Source organism: Cygnus atratus, chromosome 5, assembly GCF_013377495.2.
Source record: "Cygnus atratus isolate AKBS03 ecotype Queensland, Australia chromosome 5, CAtr_DNAZoo_HiC_assembly, whole genome shotgun sequence".
NCBI classification, from domain to species: Eukaryota; Metazoa; Chordata; class Aves; order Anseriformes; family Anatidae; genus Cygnus; species Cygnus atratus.
The window spans coordinates 44,605,934-44,625,728 of record NC_066366.1 but is presented as its reverse complement, the minus strand read 5'-3'; the positions used below and the strand labels follow the sequence as shown (position 1 = coordinate 44,625,728).

The following is a 19,795-nucleotide window of genomic DNA, read 5'->3' as shown; positions in this document are numbered from 1 at the left end:
CTGGGAAGTTTTCATAAATCATGTAAAAGTCACAGTTGCTTCAAAAGAAGAAAGTTGTGTGATCAAACTATAGAAATAGAAGACAATCAACGGAGTATTAGAAATACTCAGAAAGTTATTAGGCGTATCACTAAATAACTCAAACTTTAATTCACATAAGAACTTTCATTCTTACCTCTGGGTAATAAATAATACCATATCATACTATACAAGTACTAAGTAGTATTTAAATAGGTAGAATTCAAAAATCTGTTGAACATTTAGATTAAATAACACTTTGAGAAACTAAAACCAAGTGTACCAAGCAAAGGAGGAAATCTGACCCCTTATTCATGTGATCACTTGATGCAGTAACTCACTTCCCCATCTAAACCAAAAGATTTTTCCAAGATACATAAGAGAACATTGTATTTTGGCATAGAATAAATAGGAGTTATATAGCAAAAATGCATAAGCATCCATTCAAAGCTTCGCAGAAGAAAACATAAAACTGATTAAGAAAGGTAATGGAAATTTTATGGCCAATGCACACATAAATGGAAAACCGGCAATAAATTTATCATGCTATTACACTACAGCATATACTAAATTAATTGGAACTAACCCAGTCTACAATATTATTTGCTTTATTTATTTATTTTGAATGTGATTGATGAGTTCAGAAAAAAAATAAAAGCCATTTGACTTTTTTCTCTTGTTCCTCCATGCCACTTGGCCCTGCGCACACGGCTTTGGTCTTGAACAAGGCCTGTAAGGAGCAACCGCCAAAGGCCGCCGAGTGCCCAGGTCAGGGCTTGCACTGCCCGATGGCTGTGGGGTTGCCTGTGGCCCCTGGAGGTACTTAGGGTCCTGGGGGCCCTGCAGGTCTGCCCCACACCGCCACCACCACCGCTCGCTGCTCCCACCCTGCAGACAGTACAGCCATGATGCCAGGAGGGTGACAGGGCTCAGTGCTTTGGGCAGGCTGCGACAAGTACATTGTATAATTCAGCACAGCATTATGGCACAGTCCTATCACATGGTAACTGTCTCGGCCTGTTGCAGCCAGACACCGGTCCCCCTTCTTATTTTGCTGTTGGCTTTTAATTGGCCTACAGGAAAACACGATGCCTGCAAGAACTTAAGCGCTGCATTCCACAGCTCTCAGATCCTTCCCAGAACTGTCTTTTTTGATAAACTTCAATTAATGATAGCCTTTCCAATCTCCATATGGGTCGGCTGTGCTCATTTAGCATACATTTAATTGACTGTCACTTCCCACACAGCTGAGCAGGGAAGCACACTCAGTTGGCTGGAGTTCTGTTGTCTGAAAATTGACCCCAGCACTTTTAAATACAAACTGCAGACACACAGCTGTTTCCCCTCAGAGAATGAAGGCTGATACATGAACCTACTGACAGAGGACACACACACACCAAAGGACAAAATTAAAGATAGGAATTCTTATTTTATTAAAAACAAGCACCCACACACCAGCCCAAAGGAAGAGCCCCCTCAGAGGACAGCCCACAGCCTGCCCTTAGCGCCTCCTTTCCACCACAAGCAGCTTCTCCCCCCCCTCCCCACTGCCGCCACTAACAGTCGCCCCAACCCAACCACCACCCTCATAAGGCGCAGGCGGCCTCGCCCCGCCCTTTATATGCGACCCGCAACCAGCCCCAACCCCCCCCCCGGTCCGGGCACAGCTCGGCGCGGGGCACTCTGGGTAATGTAGTCCCCGCCTCTGGCGGCCTCGTTGTAACCGACGGCGGAGGGGGCGCCCTCCGCAAGGCATCATGGGCCTTGTAGGAACGGGCGCGGGAGCCAATCGAAGCCCTCATTTGGGAAGACCCCTCTCACGTGGCCGGCGCACGCGCAATCCTCCTCGCGAACCCATTGGTTGGTGGGCGAGCGTGACAGCCGCTCAACCCCCTCCCCCCGGCCAATAAATGCGGGCCATGTAGCACGAGCCGCTCCCCGGGCGGGCTGCGTGCAGCACCACCGTCAGCCGCCGCTCGCCTCCTGTCAGCGCGGGGAGCGGATTGGTGGAGCCGGACGGGGGGGGGCGGGGTCAGGGGGCCGGGCTCGGGCTCCGGCGGCGGCGGCCGGGAGAAGGCGGCGGCGGCGGCGGGATGGGGCGGCTGCGGCTGCTGCTGCTGCTGGGCGCCGCCGCGCTCGGGGCCGCCGCGCTGGCGGCAGCCGGTGAGTGCCGGGCTCCTCCTCCCCTCCCTTCTGCCCCTCCCGTTCCCTGTCGCCGCGCCCCGTCGGGCCGCGGCCTCGCCCCCGGGCCTGCCGCGGGGGGAGGGCGAGGGGGGTGCGGCCTGCCCCGGGGGCCCGGCGCTGCCTCCAGCAGCAGCGGGGAGCCGAAATCCGCCCTCCTTCGTGGCTTTTGCCCCCTCCCCGGTGTGTGCTTCGTGGCCGAGCGGTTGGCAGCGCCGGCGTCGGTGGCGCCAGGCCGGCCTGTCCCTGCAGGGCCCGCACAGCGCTTCCGCGGCCCGCGCCGTGCCTCCCTCCTGCTGCCCGGTGCTTCTGGAGTGTTGTCGCCGGCTTCCTGCCCGGGTCTCTCTCCCCGGGGGGGAGGAGCACACAGGGCATTTAGCTGCATAGAGCGACTGTAAATGCTGTGAGAACCCCTTTAACATATAGTCTTGTCCGGGGCTGCTCAGGGTGTGCTTTTAGGCTCTCAGTGATAAGCCAAGAAGTAACTTAACCTCTTTTCTAGAGGGAAGTTCAGTGGTCTGGGATTTGTTTTCGTGAGTGCAGTAGGAAGTCAAGTTTTTACGCTGTGTTACTGCAGTTCATATGGGATATCAAGCATAGTTATATGAGCTTAGAATGTAATGCTGTAAGCCAGCAGAGCACTTCCCAAAATGTGGAAAAGACACGTACAATGTTTGTGAAGCTAGAGAGGGGAGGCACTGAGGCTGTCTGAATGATGTGTTCTCCCTGATAGCATCTATAAAGGCAAAAGCTAAGATGAGAGGAGACTCTTCAAGTGAAATGAACCATCTGTTACGTATGTGGAAGCTGCGTGTCAAAAACATGGGCTGTTAACTGTACAGCTGTGGCTGTGGTAGCTTATAGGATGTGGGTCTTCTGACTTGACTGCATTGCCACTATCACGTAGCTGTGTTTGTGAGTGCGAGGTTCTTACAGCCCACATCAGCCTTAAAAGAAAAGTATGTTTAGAGTCAGTTGAACTAATACAATTAATAGGCCCAAGGCAGCCCATGGTATAGTGCCTGGCAGATGAGGTGCTCTTGCCAGGTTTAAATCACTGCTGAGGTAAAATTGTTCATTCTAACCCAGAAATAGTTAGAGGAGAGTATTAGATTATAACAGGAAGGCCTTTCTTGCTCCTAATTTGTCTTTGTTCTTAAAGCAAAAAAAAAAGGATTGCTTCATAGGTGTTTGGGTTTCCTGCAGTAGCAGTAATACCTTGTCGGGTAGCATCTGATCCATGCCTAGTAGCTGTGTTCACTGGGTCTTTGAACAGTTGGTCATTGCCAGTGTCTGGAAATGGTTATCTGGAATATAAATATATTGAAGGGAGAGATTTTAAAAAGGTTAAAGAAAAATGGTTCAACTATTATTTTCTAACTCAAAAGGCAGCCTTAATACAGACTTTTTTTTGTCAGTCACTTAGCTGTAGATTTAAATTCCATCTCTGTAGTTGTTGTCTGTTTAAATCAATTTCTTGAAAACTAAAGGTGAACACAAACTCAGGCCTAAAAAACGTGTGATATTTGTTTAAAGATAAAATATTTATACAAATAATGAAGAAATTGAAAGTTGGGTCCTGGGAAGGAATGTGAAGGAGTCTATGGGGCACTGGCAAAAGTAGCTAAAAATGGTAGCTGTTCTGTTCCAGTGAGAGGTGGCAATCTGCTGCTTATCGCTGCAGCCATGGCCTTCTGCTTCTGTTGATCATTTATTGAGAATGTTAGGGGAAAAAAAAGCCTTCTCTTATTTGTTTCTGATTGCAGGTGTTATTTGATTCTTGGTATTCTGCCTTGCTCACAGGCCTGAGGAGGCAGAAGTTCCTTCATTCTGCCTGAGGAGAGGAAGTGGTTCTTGCTCAGGCTGCCATGCACATTCCTTGGCTCATGTCAGTGCTAGGCAGAGCTTTTTCATACTGGTATTAGCTGGTAGGACAACTGAGTACAGGCATATAATAGATACTTACATCAGTACTGGTAAAAGTCAGAGCTCAGTGGCTTTCCTGACCCTTTTAATTTTTCTTACCTAGCTGGAAAACATTTCTTCAACTTGTTGCCTTCTTGGGAATCTCAGTTCCTACAGAGGGACTGCTGCAGAGTAAGTTTTGTAAACAGCTAGCCAGCAATTGCAAGGAGACTGAAAAAAGATTTGTATTCCGGATGGGGGTTGACCTATATCTTAATCTTGTAATTGCCCTAAAATGAGGACACTGCAAAGATTGTAGCTGGGTACGATTTACTTGCTGCCTGCGATAATTTGAAACTAGTCTTGCTGAATAGATGCCACATAAGGATTTTGCTTAACTTACCTCATGTTTTGGAGGTTCATGTGATAGGAACAGCATCTATGCTAAAATGGCTCTGATGTCCATCTCTTTTCTGAATTTAACAGTTGAAAAATTGATAAGGAGCAGTCTTAGGTAATTGTATCTTAAGATTTCCCTTGTTCCTGCAAAAGTAGGATAAACAGGGCTTGTGTTCTGTATCAGAGTCTAACTAGACACTGGCACAAAAAGAATGTTGAAAAGTAACAGTGCCACAGAAAATCTCTAGGATAGTGGCTGCCAAACTTCTTTTGACCATGCATTCCTATCAGTAAAAAAAAAAAAACTTTTTAAACATCCATTAACTTAAAAATAAATATCCATATTTACAGTGTGCTGATTATATGCACCTCATGTGTATGAAATAGAAATGAAAAAGTATGAGGTAAAGATGAAATAAACACTATATTTTTGTTTTATTAATGGTACGAAAAAGGCTTGTTTTGCACACCCCCCATGGTACACATACTCCCCTAGCTGGTTGCCTTGTGATAGTGTTGGAAACTTGAAAAGCCTGGCAAAAACCGGAAGGGAACTGACTGGCAGTGATTGCTTAGGACATTTGTCAGATCTTTGGGAGATTGCCCACTGCTTGCAGTTACTGAATTTTTAGTTATTTCCCAAAGATGAGGAAACAGTCCAGTGTTAAAAGCAGTAGTATTAGTTGTCTGGTAGGAGTAGCAGCTCTTTAGCTTCACAGACTGACAGTTGGTTTGTTCTTCTAATGCACCAAAACTTGGGAGCTGCTGGCCTCTTTCAACCTAACGACATTCTTTGAATCACACTGCACTGCTACTCCTGCCCCTCTCTCCTTACTACTCTTGAAAATGGCAATTCTCACAAAATGTTGGGATCTTTTTATCTTGCATAAGCTGATGGAGTACTTCTGCTGTATTTAAATAGGCTGCTTGAACACTAGTTCTAATAGAAGAAAAATAATTTTGGTCAAGCTGATTTTAATTATACATGAAGTGGTGGATACCTGAAGCAAGCGTTTAGCTGTACAGAGTGCCCTAAAATCCTAGCTGAGCCTGAGAGCACCCAGCAGTGCCTCCAGTTCAGCACTGTTTGTAAGCGAAGCTCTGTGCAATCTTGTCAGCTGCCTCTTTCAGGCACAAGTATTTTTGCCTACCCTTCCCTTTTAATACATCTTAGTGTCTTTCTAATTTGTTTAGCAAATGGTGGGATTGATTTCCAGTTTTCTTCCTAGAAGGTTTTTTTTAATTGGGTCTGTTACCAAGGTTGCCTAATTCTATAAAACTGTCTGTTACCTTTGCCTTTGGATTTGCCTGTGGAAAAACAAATTGAACTATCAGCTTTAATCTCTGAAGCAGGTGTGCAAACACAACATCTGTGGCTTTCTTCAGTAGTTGAGCCTTGACTAATAAGCTGTTCTTAGGTCAAACTGTGACCTTCCCCAGATCTTTCATTAACACTTTCAGAAGTTTTCTCAACTGTTTCTTAGAAGTAGACAAACTTCTGTGGGTAGTGTGTGCATATTAGTCAGCAGTCCTGTGGAGAAACACTGCCGTAAGTGATCTCCAGTCACGTTATCTGTCATAACTGCAACCTTACCTCTTTTACTTAGAAGGAAGTCTAGGAGCCAAGAACAGTTAAACTCAGCTTGTTACTTTAGTTCTATTTTGGAACGAATTGTTAAAGTGCAACTTTTCAATAACAGTGCTGGCTCCTTCAGAGGGAATTGAGGTGATGCAATACAACTGAAACAGGGTGACTTGCTTTCAAGGAAGAAGAGCAGATGTAGTGAGCTCTAGCTTGTGTTGGTCTGGATCAGCTGTCTGTTGCCTTTCAGTTCGGTAATCCTTTTGCCTTGAATATGAAGTCACAATAAGTGTTCTTTGGTATATGTGCATAGATAACATACCCTTTTTATATTTATCATGTCTCGTTTGTGGTGAAACCAATTATTAAAGCTTTTACCAAAAATCAGAACGGTCCAGTGCTGTGTCAGGCATGGAGGTTGATTTTGATTTTATTTATTTTTGACCAGACAAAACCAAATTCCCTAGCTGGTATAACCGTTAAAAATAACGTGTTTGTTACTACAGAAACAAGCACCATGCAAGTATTTTGTACCTATTAATAGCAGTATACAGTCTACTAGGTAGTTTAACCCTCTCTTTTTCCCCACTGCAGAAGCATGTGTGACTCTCTTGACAGACTCTAGACCCTGAAATTGCATTGAGGGCATTTGGCCTTACATCAAATTTGTTTAGAATAGTAGAGTGTAATTCATGGGAAACATGTTAAACTTCTGTCTGTCAAACAGCTTCCAACCAGGGAGGACCAGCAAATAGCCCAGATATGTACATACTACTTAATGTATTCAAAAACCAGCTGTTATGTGGTAGTCTCAAGTATTAATATTCAGCAGTAGGACTTCTTCAGACTTATCAAAGTCATTCTTCTCTGTTAGAGTCCTCAAGCTGGGAAGCATGGTGGTCTCTGTTTAAAATGCAGCTAAGCCTGTTTTTTTTCTTTTGGTATTTTTTCCAACTCAGTGCTTGTTCTTAGGCTGGTTGCCTGGTTGCTGCTTGCAGGGTCTGTTTCATCTTGAATACTCTGTGCTGTCTCCACTACCTTCTCTGAAGAGCTCTTCACACTTTCTTTTTTGGACTTGTAGAGTACAGCTGTCTACCCACACAGGCTGTTCTAAACCCTTTTTAATCCTGTCTGCGGGGAGTCAAACTCATTGAGCTCTGCATCCTCTTCAGTAAACTCGGTAGACTATGATCTGTTTGTTTGAGTTACTTCTTGCATCACTTTTGCAGCTTCACTTATCAGTCTTTAACATTTTTTAAGTTATGTTCCCACAGCTTAAAGTTGATGCTTGTGTTTTCACTTACCTGTTCTAACCAAAGATTAAACCTCAAAAATAGAATAGAAATGATTTGATGAGTCTCCAGAATCTGGCTTCCAAGATTTGCCTTTTCATTGCAAATACCTGCAGCTGCACCATTATGATAATGATCTTCAAAACATGAAGCTGGTGATTCATGGCTTGTCATGTCAGAGATGACTGATTTCTGGTAAAACACGTCACTTGCGTCAGGACGAAAAGTATGCAAGTTTTTTCTTTGCTTGCTGCCAAATGCCTACACGGAGTCAGCAGAGTTCTGTAAACTTGTAGAGTTTTGCTGATGTTCAGTATTTGTGCGGGGATTCTTTGATAGCGAGCTGTAACATGTTAACTGGTGTACCTCATGTACAAGTCAGTAGTTGCTGTCAGTTCAGGTAACCTTTCTACTTCTGCAGGTCTCCAGCCCATCAGTGTGTGGCCACTTCTATAGGGTATTATATAAGGTATTATACAGCCCAAAATCTCAGGGCAGGGGGAGGAATTCCTAAATGTAGTAGGGGTTAGTGGCACTTCTGCTTAGCTGCTTGTTTAGGTTTTAAGCTTTTTGCTTCAGTGAGTTGTGTACAGGAGAGAGGGAGGCCTATAGCATTTTCTTTCAGATGTTTCTTGTTTACCTAAATGAGGTGGTGTCAGATCCTGATGACTGGATCAGTCATGCTTCACCTGTGATAGTTTTAGAGGCTTTCCATCAAGATGATAGTGCAAATAAAGTTCTCTGAAGTGCAGTGGGTAGCCCTTTAAAATTACAAGAGCTAAGAAATTCAGAGACAACGGCAAAACAGTGGTAAAACTGTCATACGTAAGCTTTTCTGATGATCTTTTCCCTCTCTTTTACCTCCATTCCTTTTGCTTTTTAGTAGGTTTCTGCCTAATGGCCTTTCTTATTTACTGTTTCTTCTCTTCCCAGTCTTTCTAACTGGTTAGATAGCCCTTTCAGGTGAGAAAGGTAACAGTTAAACAAGGCTTGCATCTCTTGAATGGTACCTTAGAGGTAAAGTGATGTCACAGCTTCTCTTCTTAAGAGAAACCTCTACCCAAAGGTTTGAGTATGCTGGCCAGGCAAAATGAATTGGTCTTCTGTGAAGAGTAATGTTTAATTATAAGTGAGGTGGTGCTAATGTGACTGGTCACTAATGAAGTTGTTTATACTAAAGCTGATTTGGTAACTCAAATCCTTAGGTTCAACAGGTCGTTTTCACTTGCTATGTACCTTTTCAAGCAGTTTACCTGAACTGGAACAATTCAGACTGCATGGTTAATCTAGAGGATTAATTTGGGTTTAAAAAAAACTAATGTTTTGGATATTGCACAAAATTGTAGTATATTTCAGAAAAATGGTAAAATGTAATGCCTTTTTTAAAAAAATTATGGGAAAGGTTTTTAATGACTTGTAACATCTTTTCGTAGATGAAGAGGGAAATCAGGATGAATCCCTGGAACCAAAGGTGAGGAAATACATTTCAAGTCATTCTGTCTTTTTCTTGTGGAGTGAGAACAAGGGTCTGAAATTCCAGAACTACGATTTGATTCTTGTTTTAAAATGTTCTGTAGCTTTCACTGTTTTCATTAACTTCTGTGTAACAGAAGAATTAATGTTGTGCTGTATCTTTTGAAGTGCATTTTTCACAAAACTAGAAGGGAATCAATGAGAGCTGGTAGCAGTAGCTCAATTTACTTCTGGTGCTGCTCTTTAAATGTCATATCATTAAAAAGTAATTTTTTCCAACTGCTGCTGTTTCATTTCTAATCTAAAATACATGGCTCTTTCAGACTTTAGCTGCAGAGGACCAGGTAAAGGACCATTCCACAGGAACTCGAGTGGTAGCAGGTCAGATCTTCCTTCAATCAGGGAAGTCAGACCCTCAATCTGAGGATGAAGAGAACTTTAACAGTCAAGAGGAAGAAAAAGAGAATTCACTGGAAGAGTTAAACTCTCTAGATATGTCCAACCTATTAAATAAGGATTTGGAAGAAGCAGAAATACAGAGTCCAGGTAACTGCTCACAAGATTTTGAACAAGTGGCAAGAGAGACATCTGAGTAACTGTGGGATGTAGATAAACACAAATAGTTATTTTGAACATACTAAAAAACCAAGTATCTGAATTTTTCTGGAAATGAATGGTAATTGGTGCCTTTTTTATCAGGAAGTAACATGACACTTTCAAAAATACTGTGTTTGAAGTCTTAGTGTTCATTTTTACATTCATTTTCAAGGCTTTTCATAACTCTTATTGCTTCCATCTTCCTGGAAAGCTTTAACTATCAAATGGATAAAGTATGGATTTCTTCGTATATGACTCAGGTACACATACTATACTCTGTATATATAGTAACTGTAGAAAAAGAAATGGCATCAGTGTTTTAGCCTACTGGCTGTGTGCCTGGAGAATGGGTTGACAGAGGGAACAAATTGTGATATGAAGACAAATTTCTTAGCGATAGGGCAACACCTGAATTGCATGTAAACTTAAGTTTTCAAATACAGGTAGAACCTTGTGTTCTTGTGCCTAAATTCACCAGGAAAGTCTAGTATATCTTTTTTTTACTTACAGTAATATGAATTTAATATGATCATTTTCCACTTTTAATTAGTAGTGGATGATACTTAGATGGCACAGTTGAGTACTCCAGCCTTTGCAGCAAATAATTTTTTTTACATGTTCATAAAAAGTAAATCTTCAACTAAGAAGTATAGTTACATGGTAATACTAAGCTGCAAATCTTCTTAACTCATGTCTTGAATATCAAAAGAAAACAGGAATGAATAGGGTCTCTGTTACTTTCTGTTTTTCAGTATTTTCTAATAAGCGTTTCTTATTGATGCAGAACTAGTATACAGTTAGTAAAAAGTCACTAATAGGATTAAATACTGCTGTTGAGAGGTGTGGTGTTGTACAGGGAAAAAGTATATGAAGTCCACTAAATAGTTTTCTGCCACAAAGCAGTGAGCTAAGCACTGTATTTACACAGTGCAGTCTATTTCAAAAGTAAACTTTAAGAATTTTTCTCACATCAGAAAGATGTGACCAGATGGCTTGCTCCTGAGTATTGCTTGTAACTAAGGTTTTTAACTATGCTTGTCAAAATACTGCGTGCAGGTGACTTTAAACTGTGAGCTTGCTTGTACTGTTCAGTTCTTTTGAACCTGTTATGAAGGAAGTTAGTGGTGTGGATGGAAGGATTACTCCTTTTATCTGTAATGCAATTCTGAATGACAAATGCCTGTATTCTGTGAGAGGGGGGAAAAAACTGCTAAAGGGAAACTTTATTGTCAGGCTTCTTAACTGAGTAGGACAGGAGTCTACCTCAGATACATTACATCTTTTGCTCACGTGCATGGTGATTGCATGAAAAATATTTTTCAAGTTTCCACATGTATTTTGGAGGTTGAGCAGGGAAAAATTTCATCTTCAGAAAGTTAGAATTAGTACTATTAAGGCTTTTCTTTAAAGAAAAGTTCTCTTCCTCTTCAGGGTCCTTTTCTCTTCTAATCAGTGAAGAGTTCTTGTGTGTGTAGTTAAAAAAAAAAAAAATCATGCTCTTATTTTCCATGTTTTTGTTAGTACGGAACTGGATTGTTAGAGTTTTTGTTGAAAACTGTCACTAGTTTGTACAGAGCTGGCAATTCCTGCCACATTTGTTGTCTCGTTTGGAGGAATCTTTCAGTGACAGTACTTTTTTGTAATTTTTTTATAAATTTATATTGGGTTTCTTCCAGTGTAAAGTATGAAATACAAATAATTAAGGACAACATGGTAAAACACCATGTGTACACCTGTTTTGCTCTGTCTGAATAAATCCCTATTTGTGTGCACAATTTGACAATTATCCTTCACGTAAATTATATGTATTTATCATTCCTTAAGTATATGCTAAACTGTGGTTAGCATTTTATCCTGTAATAGCACTGTTGTGTTGCTTTAGGAGTTAGTTTGTGGCAATGTGGGGGGAAAACTGCATTATGGTTGAATTTAGAATTTAAAAAGGCAAAAGGGAGGACTGGGTTGGAATAATTTCCTAACTTTTAGTGCACGGCTAACTCTTACGCACAGCATTGTCTAAATAGTTCTTGTCCAATTGCTTTCACTGCAGGAGGTAGTGTTATACTTGCTATACAAGTAAAGTTTCAAATTCCAAGTTGTATTAACATCCTGGACCTGGAGTTTGCTCATAGCGATAAGAGGTCCCATCTGTTGTAGTTGCATGTACTTTTAGCATGAGTTTGGGCATTACCCAATGGCTAACAGATGTCTAAAGTGATTCAAGGCTAATTATGTATAGATGTTATTTTTTTCCAGTTTCTGAAAATAACTCTGTTCTGTGTGTCAAGAGGTAATAAACTTGGGTGGGGATATCTGCCAAGGAATCGAATTCTGAAGAGCAATTTGAGCAAGCTATCTAATTCTGGAGATTTTTTTCATTTAAAAAATGGTATGGTCTCTAGGCCTTATAAAAATGGCATAGTCTCTAGAAAAAAAAAGAACTAGCTATGTCAATAGCCACAAGAACTAGAAACTTAATTTGAAAGAACAGGAATTGGCAGTCTCAATTGCAGGTTTCTTCAGATGTCTTCAGGTGAAGCTCAAGCTAACTTCTGGATTTAGCATAGTGAAACAGAAAACTTTATAAAAGGCTAATAGAAATAATTTCATTTTCAAAAACTGAAGATAATTCTTAGTCATTATAGAAGGTTGACTTAAAATACTGCAATACTGGAATCACTAACCTTTGTCTAGTGCTTGAGAAATCAGTGCTGAAAGTACTCTGGAATGCAACTTAAACTGGTGAGATGAAATAAAGATTTCAATGCAAGTATGTGCAACTGTAAAGAGTGAGTGGGCTCATAGTGATTTCGTAGTCTTTTCTTACAGTTGTATTTTCTAAATGTACTCCTTGCTGATACTCAAGTATTTTCAGTAGTCCAGTGAATAGTTCTGTTGAATGTCTGTCTTGCACTATGGCTAAAATGAATAAATGCACTGGAATGCACTCAGTGGGTAGTCTTTTGCATGAGGAAGGGGGTACAGAGAAGTGAAAGTAAAAGGAAGGGCTGTTTATTATGGTAGGCAAAATATATATATAACTGATCTGCATTCTACACTCTAAATAAAAATATTTTCTTTGCTTAGAAATAAGGAATAGAAGAAATTGCATACTTTTTCTTTCAGTTAAGAAATGGAACAGTAATATTTTTGCAGTGCTCTTTAGGAAAGTGACTGCTTTTTCAGGCTTTGGTAAATTAGAAACTTTACTGAAAACTTGATGACATGCAGTTTTTAACTTCACAGAAGTTAATACCAACACAGGAGTCCTTTACTATTTATAGTAGATGACTTTATAGAATATAGGGAAGCAGTCTTACTCCTGGGTATCTATTTTCAGTTTTGACAGCTATTGGAGGCACTGCGGATGGTGAACCTTGTCGCTTCCCCTTTTTGTTTATGGAGAAGGAGTATGCAGAGTGCACTGCAGATGGGCGGGAAGATGGCAGGCTTTGGTGTGCAACAACCTACGATTACAAGAAGGATCAAAAGTGGGGCTTCTGTGAAAGTAAGTAACCTGATGTCGTTGTTCTTGTCCAATGAATGCTTTCTTAACTCAGCGTTCTCATACCTCCTTATGTCCCCTATTACAAGGTCTAGAAGTCCTGGTCGTGTATTAATGGCCACCTTGTATAAGAAATTATAAAGGCAAAGTTCTCGTGATGGGAAATCTTGGAAAATATTGTAATGCAAATGGAACTTACAAAACTTTTGTGAAATCTTGCAGTGGAGGCACCTGTAAAACTTGATTTCAGAGGTTGTAGAACTATAGGGGTTTGACAGTGTTCCCTATTATACTTGCTGATGTGTTGTACACAGGCGACACTTCTAGCAAACATTGTCCTGGAGGACCTTTCTTTGCACATCTTGCTTTGGAGCAATGAAAGAAATACTTTAACAACAAACTCCTATGAGAGAGATCACATGGGAAGAAACCATCTCCCAAGATACTCAACGCCTCCTTTACATAGCTTTTTTTAATCACGTGGGGTTGCTTATTGGTATTCAGAAACACCATTTTGGCTTTATTTACCCTTAGAACAAATAGGAATTTTTGAGTGAATAGTCTCGACTGAAGATGTATAATTGGCGATCTTAATGTTTGAGGTTATTGGTTTTGTTTTTAAAAGCTGAAGAGCAGTCTAATAAGAGAAGGCAAATGCAAGAAGCTGAGGATGTCTATCAGACCGGAATGAAAATCCTTAATGAAAGCAGCAAAAAGGCTCAGAAGAAAGAGTAAGTCCATGCTCTCCATCCCCACAAGAGAATATGACTACATAGCTGACTTAACTAAGAACTAATCTAAATGAAATTTCCTGGGACTTACCCACTTCATGGAACTTAGCATCATGTTAGGCAGTGATGCTACTGAAAACTAACAGTGATTTGAGGGCATTTAGAAAGAATACTTGTTTGCTTTCCTCTAACTACACTAAAAATTCATATGCATTTCTGAAGAGTGGATGTCTTTAAAACACTGAGTTTAATGCAAGGTGGTGCTGCAGTTTTCTAGCTACAGTCTAAATGTGGAAACTGCCAGGAAAGAAACTGAGCATGTGATATGAGGTAATTGACATGCCCCTTTTCATATGTTTCTTATGGTCTTTTTCTCATTCTGCTTCAAAGATGAATGAGCAGGAAAGATAAGCATTTCTTATCCTGCTCTGTTTTTGTTCTTGCTTTCTGATGGTCTCAGCAGAAAAATTAGTTTTAAACCTACTTTCAGTAAATAATTAACAATCTAATAACTAGCATTGTGTGAGAGAAAAGGGTAGTGTTTGTAGAAAAAAATCAAAAAAGAGTAGAAAGAAATGAACGTTCTGTTCATTCTGGTCTTTTTGCTTTCTGCTCTGTAATATAACCAATTGTTGGTGAAATAGTTGTCAGTTTACTATAATTAATAGTAGCTAATGTAGAACTGCCTGGTAGTCATGTTGACAACTTCATCAGCAAGTGGTGACTTCAGGTTAGTGACTATTATTTAAGCATTATTCCTTGGTCAAGATAAGGAGGCATATTCCTACTTTACGTATCAGGAAGCTGAATGACAGCTAGAGGTTATTCATCACACCCTGGCTAAGATGAAAGGAACCAGCATCTGTTACAATCTGGCTAGTATTTTTATATAAAAGTATAGGAATTTTTGAAACAGTCTTAGTTCTCTTGACCACATTGCATTTTGTTAGAAGATCAAATCATGTGAGGAACCAAGTGTGTCTCAGCTTGTACCTAAAGAAAGGGAAGAGGAAGAAAAAACAAGTCTCAGAATAGAAAGCAAGAGAAGTAAAGAAAAATATTGGCATATTATCAAAGGTCTGTAACAAATCAAACAAGCATGTTATATATTGTGTTCGAGGTCACAGTTTTTGAAATAGCTGTGAAATTACTTTTGTAAGTTCTGAGGTTGGAATAGAACAAGAGTTTCAAGAGAATTTTCTCATGGTTAATATGATGGTTTCATCACAAAACTAGTTACATATGCAGTTGTCTTGGACCAAATGTTTAGTATTTCCATCTGAATGACTTTGTACTAAAAGACTTCATAGTTTTTTTCAGGTTTCTTTTAATCTGCAGTGTCCTGTGAAGCTGTTAGAGTAGTAGTCCTACTAGATATCTAGTACAGGATTTAAAATCGTTGCTACAAAAATGTGATCATTTGACTTTAACTTTTAATGTATCTTGTAGGGGAGGAAGTGCATATTGCTTTGCATGTGGAATAGAGTGAATGTTAAAATCCAGTTTGTCTATTACCTAAATTATATGAGCTGTTCCATGGTGTAGACAGTTCACAGCTGGAACATGACTGTAGATGCATTTGTAGAAAACAGACTTAAAAAAAAACACCCACCCCACCCCAAATCTTCTGAGGTTTATGAATGGAACCTGTTGGTTTGCTTCAAGGTGACTCAGATTCTTTTCCTTTAGAGCATATCAGTATCTCCTGAAAGCAGCTGACATGAATCATACGAAGGCAATGGAGAAAGTCTCTTATGCTTTGTTGTTCGGGGATTATCTGAAGCAGAACATACAGTCATCAAAAGAATTATTTGAAAAACTAACAGAAGAAGGTTCTCCCAAAGGACAAATGGTATGTATGTCCTTAAATTCTACAGAAGTTTCTTAGATTTACAAATTGTTTTATAGATTGTACTTGTTTTAAATTGGTTAGATAGATTGTTCTTCCATCTAGATCAGATAAGAACGATGAACAGTACCTGTTCCCTAGTTAAAAAAGATAAACTTAAAAAGCAGCACCCTTTTGAAAACCAAATGTTTTACATCAAATTTGGAGTTCTATTCAGGAAATATTTTTTTATTACTAGTGCTTGTGTAAGTATTTATTAATCCTGACTTCTCAATGGCTTTACCTCTTTAAATTTCATCAGTTCCTTTGGTTGAAAGATTGTTCCCTAAATGCTGCTAGCATTACAGAGGGTGCAGGAACAAATGACAAAAGCTGTGTAAAGGAACCAGCTTGTGTTTGTATGGTTACTAAGTAAATGTTTATGGAAGTACAAGGTAAACAAATGGAAACAGGTTCTCTTTTAGTTTTAAAAAATGGTATTAAACTACCAGTAATATGGTGTTATGGTGGTCTCTGCTTAGTTTTTTTCTGTTATATGACTAGACTTGAGATTTAAATCAAACTAAGTAGTTACAGGTGAATCTAGCCTACAAATCTGCTCTGAAACTGTCAATTTTTATTTGTGGTTTGTGTGGGATTTCAGATACTGTAGCTTTTCATCTGCAGTTTTATGGCAGGTGGGGGGAGATGTTTATAATCTAGGAAGTAATAAACTCCTAAGACTCTTGGAAGCTGTTTAGTGGAACAGATCTCCCATTGTCCATGTGCCTTTGAACGTTAGGGAGTTGTTCATATGGACTTGTTCATAGGTAATGTTGTAAAATATGGCTATTGTCAATTTACATCAGTATCTACATATGCTTATTTACTCTCTGAATTTGTTTTTGAAGTGTCAGCTTCTTTAGGAGTTACCTAATTTCTCTGTTCTTACACTTTCAAGTCTCTTGCTGTTACATATTTGATGTTGGAGCAACAACTTACAGTAGAAAGTGTTTTTTTCTAGACTTGATCTTAATAAAACCTTGAGTTTCATTGGTCTAGAATTCAATACAGTCTGCAGGAGATGTTTTTTCTGTGCTTTCAGAACTGCCTAGAATAGTCTTAGTGCATCATGCAATGTGAACACCTTCATATGCGCATCTTCTGTGCCACTAGTTTCTGAGTCACACAGCTGTAACAGGTGTTAGAGAGAGAGCAGTACTTATGTAAATTTTAAGAATAAAAATAACTTCTGAAGAAATTTTAGCCAAGCAGCTCCTGTTACTCTAACTGCTTACTCTTATAGTCATAAAATGCAGCTAATTCATGGCAGAGCAGATGCAAAAATATTAAATTCATAGGATATTTCAGACAGTGAATCAAATAACTCTTCTCTAGAAGTTCATGGTTAGTGTTGCTTTGCACTGGTATATAAGAGACAAGGTGCATACATAACTCATCTTTAGTTAAGGTGTCTTTAAACTGGTGCGTTTTTACTGTTCGGTATCTCTGGATCTACAGCAGGCATGTAGGGAAGTAGCAGTTCCTTCCTTGTGTTTGGTACACTAAACTGAATTGTGGTGAGATGTTTATAGTAGTGTCTTAGGCAGCTAGTAACTTAGTAACTCTATGTTCAAAAATAGGAAGGGCCTAGATAAAGAAAACACCGAAGTGAAGGTAGAGCTTGGTGTGTTCTCTGCAGCTTTGAATTGTTGTATTTCTTTATTCTTCTGTATGCCAGGAATAGCCAATCCTGGAATTTTCAAAGGATGTGCTGACTAACTTTATTTTTATTTCTAGGCTCTTGGATTTCTGTATGCATCTGGTCTAGGAGTCAATTCTAGTCAAGCTAAGGTAAAATAAGAGCGCACACTGAAGGTTCTTCTAATCTTCGGAGGCAGATGTTAAGTAACCAGTGATTTTTTTGTTTATTAAGGCCCTGGTCTATTACACTTTTGGAGCTTTAGGAGGAAATCTGATAGCCCATATGATCTTGGTAAGTAAGATTTTCCAGTTAATTTCTTGTATGTGTAAAGTCATTATTCTTTCCCCTTTTTAAACTCTTAAAATTTTTAACTTAAAAATTAGATCATCGTGCATCTATTAAGTGGGCAATAGTATATTTCACATTGTTCCTTCTTAATTTAAGGAAAAGTCTGCTCATTTTAAGCTGTATACCACCATGGATTTAAATTGACTGAGTTTATATCCTTTTTGACTTAAAGCAGAAGTGTCAACTGCTTTAATTTTTGTAGGCTGAGAACCTTTAATTTTTGTAGCTTAAAACTGCGAAAGATTTACAGAAGATGCTGGTTTAGTCAGTGTGGGATTTAAGATGATGCAATGTGTATGAGTAGAAAGGTGTTCTTTAAGTTTTTGTAAGTTTCAGGCTGTTTTTCTCTGAGCAATATCTGAGGTTTATTGGATATGCTTTAACCTTTAATGGTATCAGTCAGCTGATTTTAATGCAGGTAGACCTTCATTTTGTCTTTCCTATCAAAACTTGCTCAAGTAATGTGAAATTTTTTGTAACCTGGCAAGTAGTGTGTTGTCAAATAAGTCCCATACTTTTCATATTTTCTTTCTAGGGTTATCGGTACTGGGCTGGGATAGGAGTCCTTCAAAGCTGTGAATCTGCTCTCACTCACTACAGACTTGTAGCTAATCATGGTAGAACCTCTTTTTATTACTCTAATATTTTTGAATGATATAGAAATGCCTAGAAAGTCTCCTTGTGTCAACATTAGAAGTGCAAAAATAAAGTATTCCTGTTACTAAGTTAATTGTTTGGGTCTGAATTGTATGCCTTTTAATCTCTATAGAAATGCACTTAATTCTTAATGAATGCTGAAGTAATTTATTATTTCTGAATGAGAGTTTGAAGCTCTGTAGAGATTAGTGTTTTCTTTGTTTTTTTGTTTTTTTAAAGTTGTGGTGTAATACTTGTATTGAACAAAGCTGCCTGAAAATTTTACTGATCTGTTTTCCAGTTGCTAGCGACATTTCATTGACTGGTGGCACAGTGGTTCAGCGAATTCGCTTAGCAGATGAAGTAGAAAATCCAGGAATGGCAAGTGGAATGCTGGAAGAAGACTTGATTCAGTATTACCAGTTTTTAGCAGAGAAAGGAGATGTACAAGCACAGGTACAACTAAAGTTATTTGATGGTTTGCAGAGGTTTGGGTAATTACAGGAATAGTTTTATGAAATATAGAAAGATACTGGGGCTTTAGCTTTCAGTTACTTAGCACTTGGGTTGATTTACATTTCCAGATTAGTTTTTATTAGAAAAGTCTTCTATTTTAGCATGTTTAAGGTACAACTTGGAGAAAAATGTAATTCTTTGTGGAAAATAAATCCAAAATATTACCACTTCTGTATCTTAGAAAAGATGTTGGTGTTCACTAGATAGAAACCAGACTAGTTAAGAGTTTGAGATGTTGTGGAGGATGCCTTGATCAAAAGAACTGGCACTGCCAGGGGACCTACATTTCTTTTTCTTTGCATGACTTCTGCATGCTACAAGCTAGAACTCTTAACGCAGAAGGAGGAGAAGATGCTAATAACAGGCAAATTGTCATGATTTAAGTTGGTCAGATGTGGCTTGAGAATTAGGTAGAAGTTAAATGAATAATCTTTATTTTGCATCTAGGACAATCACATAACTTTTTTATTTCAGATAAATTTCCACTTCGTCTGAGAGTAATATGGGAAAAAACTAGGACTGTACTGTAGTTAATGAAGCAGATCTATGACTTCAGACTTATTGTAAACTTTATTTTTAGGTTGGTCTCGGACAATTGCACTTGCATGGAGGAAGAGGAGTAGAGCAAAATCATCAGGTAACCTTTCTGTATATCTGCATTGGGGGGGAGGAAGAATGTAGCAAAGACCACAATGAAGCAGAAGCATTTAAGATATGCCATAAGGTATTTAACATAATCCATACATCAAAAATTAATCTTTGTGATTAGTACATGGAGCAGATTTTCTTACACAGTTAAAGACTAATGCTTTTAGAATTGAGGAATTAAAAAACAAAGACCTGCTTTTCATTAAGTGGTATTTGTAACTGACTGAGCTTTTGCACATGTAGTAGGATCTTCATGATGGACTGCACACATGTTAGTGATGATATTCCTGCTCATGTGACTTGTAAGAATAGTGTAGCCAAAACAGTGTTACCTGAAATACTAAAGATTAAATCTGCTTAGAAAATAAAACTTTGGCTGATGTAAGATAACCCAGTTACTACTTACAGAAGTTAAAATAATTAACCTCTTT

The 19,795-nt window shown here is 39.3% G+C and overlaps 1 protein-coding gene across 2 annotated transcripts in view; it reads left to right on the top strand.

Annotated features, from left to right (window-relative positions):
- The first annotated feature begins 2,059 nt into the window (after positions 1-2,059).
- SEL1L (SEL1L adaptor subunit of ERAD E3 ubiquitin ligase) overlaps positions 2,060-19,795 on the top strand; it is a 29,122-nt gene continuing 11,386 nt past the window's right edge. Inside the window, exons 1-11 of one of the 2 annotated variants that reach the window (XM_035539132.2) lie at positions 2,060-2,181; positions 8,811-8,848; positions 9,174-9,396; positions 12,788-12,955; positions 13,578-13,683; positions 15,373-15,535; positions 17,312-17,365; positions 17,448-17,507; positions 18,100-18,181; positions 18,502-18,656; positions 19,297-19,353. In XM_035539132.2, the coding sequence (XP_035395025.1) occupies positions 2,112-2,181; positions 8,811-8,848; positions 9,174-9,396; positions 12,788-12,955; positions 13,578-13,683; positions 15,373-15,535; positions 17,312-17,365; positions 17,448-17,507; positions 18,100-18,181; positions 18,502-18,656; positions 19,297-19,353 (1,176 nt within the window). In that variant the 5' untranslated portion in view covers positions 2,060-2,111. The remainder of the gene's footprint in view (positions 2,182-8,810; positions 8,849-9,173; positions 9,397-12,787; positions 12,956-13,577; positions 13,684-15,372; positions 15,536-17,311; positions 17,366-17,447; positions 17,508-18,099; positions 18,182-18,501; positions 18,657-19,296; positions 19,354-19,795) is intronic. The other variant, XM_035539133.2, reaches the window with a different exon arrangement.